Here is a 3,662-nt window from a genome sequence, read left to right on the forward strand (position 1 = left end):
AAGTGATTTAAATTAGATGTACTTATAGTTGAACTATCTGTATTTATTTACAATTTGAAGAAAGTTTTTTTGTAATGAAAATCAAGTGTAAGAAACCAGCGGGGTGACTTTTTTCATGGGATCGTCCTCGTCTTTTCTCAGCAAAACTTGGCATCACATTGCTTTCCAGTATAAAAATTTGTCTTCAAATATCGCAATCAGCAGGAAGAGAAAAAGAAGCACATACTTCTTTCAAATTGTAAATAATTACAGATATTTCAATTAAATACATCTGATTTAAATCACTTCATTACCTTTATTAGAACCGATGATAGTACAGCTGTATATTTATGTACAAAAAAGGAAGTATTTTTTATATAGTAAAATTATGTTCTAAAGTTCACTGTCGCTAAGAGCTGTCAAAGAACTTTAATTTTTATGAGATTTTCGAATATGTAAGTTATAAATTTTGTATTTGTGGGTAAATTGCATTTAATTATTTTCAATTATAATTTCAGTAGATTATAATTTTTGAACATATCAGAGGATATCAAAGATAAAAGAAGTAAATGTATCAGAATCATTGTGACAAAAAAAATTTTTCCTGATGTTTAAAAACTTCAAAAGGGGAAATAATTACACTTGAAAGGGTTTCGAAATAATAATTAAATAAGTAATTTCTTAAAATACCAAAATAGATTTGATCTTTTTTCGAACACATATAAAATATTGACTGGTTATGTAAAACTAGTCACAATTTGAGCACATATTATTTCCTCAGAATAAATTCATGAATAACAAAACAGAAATAGGAAAGTCTTAAAATTATATATATATATATATTCAATATCATTTTTATGGCAATTAATTATCACAACGTACAATGAATTAAATTATCCTTTAGTTGTGTAATCCAGGTAATGAGGGAGCAATAGTATCCGAAAAGACTGGATTCCAGAAACCTGAAACATAGATAGTATTTTCAACTGTCTAAAGAAAATCCTAAATAATTAAAAAATAAATAAAAAAGTATTATACCTTTCATAAGCAAGTGTTATAAATTAAAAATAATTTTTACGAAGTCTAGTTTCAAGATGATTGTGGTATTTCACTCTTTCAAGGAAACAAGGAACTCAATTTTAACAATAATAATGCATATTTAAGATTACTGTAAGATTACAATTTTAAAAAGAAAACAAAAATACTACCACTTAGCCAAAGCAATTCATAAGCCGACGAACATGAACTTTAAATAGAACCTCAAGAAATCAAGGAAATCATGAAGTGAACCTTTCTTCGACCGTTTTTGTATATTCAAAAATTCGACAAAAAACAAAGTTTTCCACTAATCTTCTCGGTCTTACGATCAATTTTAGATAGAAAGTAATAAAAAATAAATCGAGTTTAAATTCCCTTTTTATTGACGTTTCGGCCTCATCTGTGGGCCTTCATCAGAACAAACATCTTAGAGGTAATTTTCGATGTCAATCATATTATAGTTCAAAGAGAACGTCAACATTTAAAAATTCGTGGTAAGTTAGTGCATCGTGTACAGTAAAATTATTGGGAAACTGTAGAAATCAAAACAATTTCCCAAAATTCTCAAAAGCATTTACATTTTAGCAATTAAAAATGTTTTAAAACAGCTAACAATTGGCATGACGTTCTGATGAAGGCCCACAATGAGGCCGAAACGTCAATAAAAAGGGAATTTAAACTCGATTTCTTTTTGATTACTTTGTATCTGAAATTGATCGTAAGACCGAGAAAATTAGTGGAAAACTTTTTTTTCCCTCGTATTTTTGAACATGAACTTTCTCGACATTCCCATTGCACAAATATTATAGAATAGTTATTTTTATAAAAGAAGTAAGATACAACTATGGGACGACAGACAGCCTACCCTCACTCCTCGCCCGTCTGTCTAGACTGGTGCCTTCCCCCTCCATCACGCCGCGAGATCATTGAGCCCTGTCGGGGGTACCCATCTCTGATGACTTGGGCTAAAGCGAGCACGTGTATGTATTCTTATCTTATGTTTGCACACACGTCTGGAGATAAATTTCTGAGAGAAGGAAATTCCCTGACGTCATTTCCAAGAATTAAAATCTACGATTATATATTAATGATTTTAACTAAAAATTAAATTTTCATTATGAATCTTTTAACGTCTAAATATGAATAATAAAGCTTACTTTCTAAAAGGAATGGGGTGGTAAATAAAAGAGATCAGAATTACATTTAACTATAAAAATATATTTATTCAACAAATTTAGAATAACTACAAGTAGATATAAGTAGAAAACGTAGGGGGTTATATGTATTTGTAAGAGTGTGAGGAAAAGCTAGAAACTGGAATAGGGTGAATGAGAAAGGTACTAATTGAGATCAAAGGATGACGGAAGATAATATAAACTTAATAGTAATAATATTTCTTCACGTCAGACTATCGGACTTCACCTCAGAGGTCCGGAGTTCGATCCCTGAGCCGGTACCTCTGGAAATTTTTCAATGTGCCTTTACCGAGGTTCTGGTGGTTCGGAACCCACCTTAAGCTGTAGGTCTTCCCATCGTGTACTTGACTGCAACCCAGTCCGTCAATGATGGGGTAAAACCAGGCTTTGTCCAATATGTCTGGGCAGACTGCTCTCATCAGATCACTTGATTGCATTATAAAAATGCGTCCGTGACTGATGATATATACCAGGACAGCCCCGTGCAAAATGATCAATTAAAAATCCAACTCTAACCAAAAATGCCTTCGACATGTTGGGCAGTATAAGCCTGTGACAATATTTCAACACAGAAATGTTCATTTTTACAAGAATATATGTCACAAAACATTTTTAAACAAATTGGGGTAAAGGGATGCATAGGATGGTGGAGGGGTTCTATTTCTATGGAATTCAGGTATCAATGAGTATGGGAAGCTACGACGACGGATTTCTGGTAGGAAGGGAGTTGCAAAGGATGACGATGGTTTTAAAGCTATTGCTGGGTGTGGTCGAGGACTGTCGATACGAGGTGGGGAGACTGACCCATCTGGATAGGCCTCGTGCCTAGCATATGGTGGTAGCTGGTGATGAATTATCTGTAAAAACAAAAAAAAATCAGTGTTAAATTCATGTCGACTGTAAAAAACTTTAATTCATACCTACTCAGTTTGCTAAGGTGTATGCGGGTTATATATTTCTAGAGTGACAAAAGAACCGGATATAATAAAATTTTCAAAAATAAACTATTCAAAATTATTTACAAAAGTATTAAAATAATCTACGTTGTTTTATAACCATAGGGTAGAGAATCGTAACTGTCTGCCCTGTAGCTCTTCATATCAACAAACCTGCATATCTTTTTTTCATCACGAGTGACAACTTGATGAAAAGGAGTGGTTCGAATCGAGCGACCCTTAATTTCAAGTGGTTCCTTACTGACTATCACATGATCACGAGGGGACGCAAAGTTTACAAGTTTGGAATTATCAAAATTTTAACTTATACTTTTAGCCTTACACACTGCTGATTCTGTGCCATCTGCAGCGAGGGCTATATACGCGAAAAATTTTGGTCCTCCTGAAACAAAAGCGCGTATATAGCTACCCTTTCCGTGATCTTTTTCAAGCTCATTGGTAAAATCCCCAAGGGGGAGCCTACAGGTGGACTATATTCACCTGGAGTTCCGCG

At 33.3% G+C, this 3,662-nt stretch overlaps 1 protein-coding gene across 2 annotated transcripts in view; it reads right to left on the reverse strand.

Moving 5' to 3' along the window:
- Nucleotides 1-807: 807 nt before the first annotated feature.
- LOC117181516 overlaps nt 808-3,662 on the reverse strand; it is a 146,247-nt gene continuing 143,392 nt past the window's right edge. The window contains exon 6 of one of the 2 annotated variants that reach the window (XM_033374278.1): nt 808-941. In XM_033374278.1, coding sequence (XP_033230169.1) covers nt 880-941 — 62 coding nt within the window. In that variant the 3' untranslated portion in view covers nt 808-879. Of the gene's footprint in view, nt 942-2,743; nt 3,071-3,662 lie in introns of those variants that run through there. The other variant, XM_033374279.1, reaches the window with a different exon arrangement.

Source organism: Belonocnema kinseyi, chromosome 10 (genome assembly GCF_010883055.1).
Source record: "Belonocnema kinseyi isolate 2016_QV_RU_SX_M_011 chromosome 10, B_treatae_v1, whole genome shotgun sequence".
Classification (NCBI taxonomy): Eukaryota; Metazoa; Arthropoda; class Insecta; order Hymenoptera; family Cynipidae; genus Belonocnema; species Belonocnema kinseyi.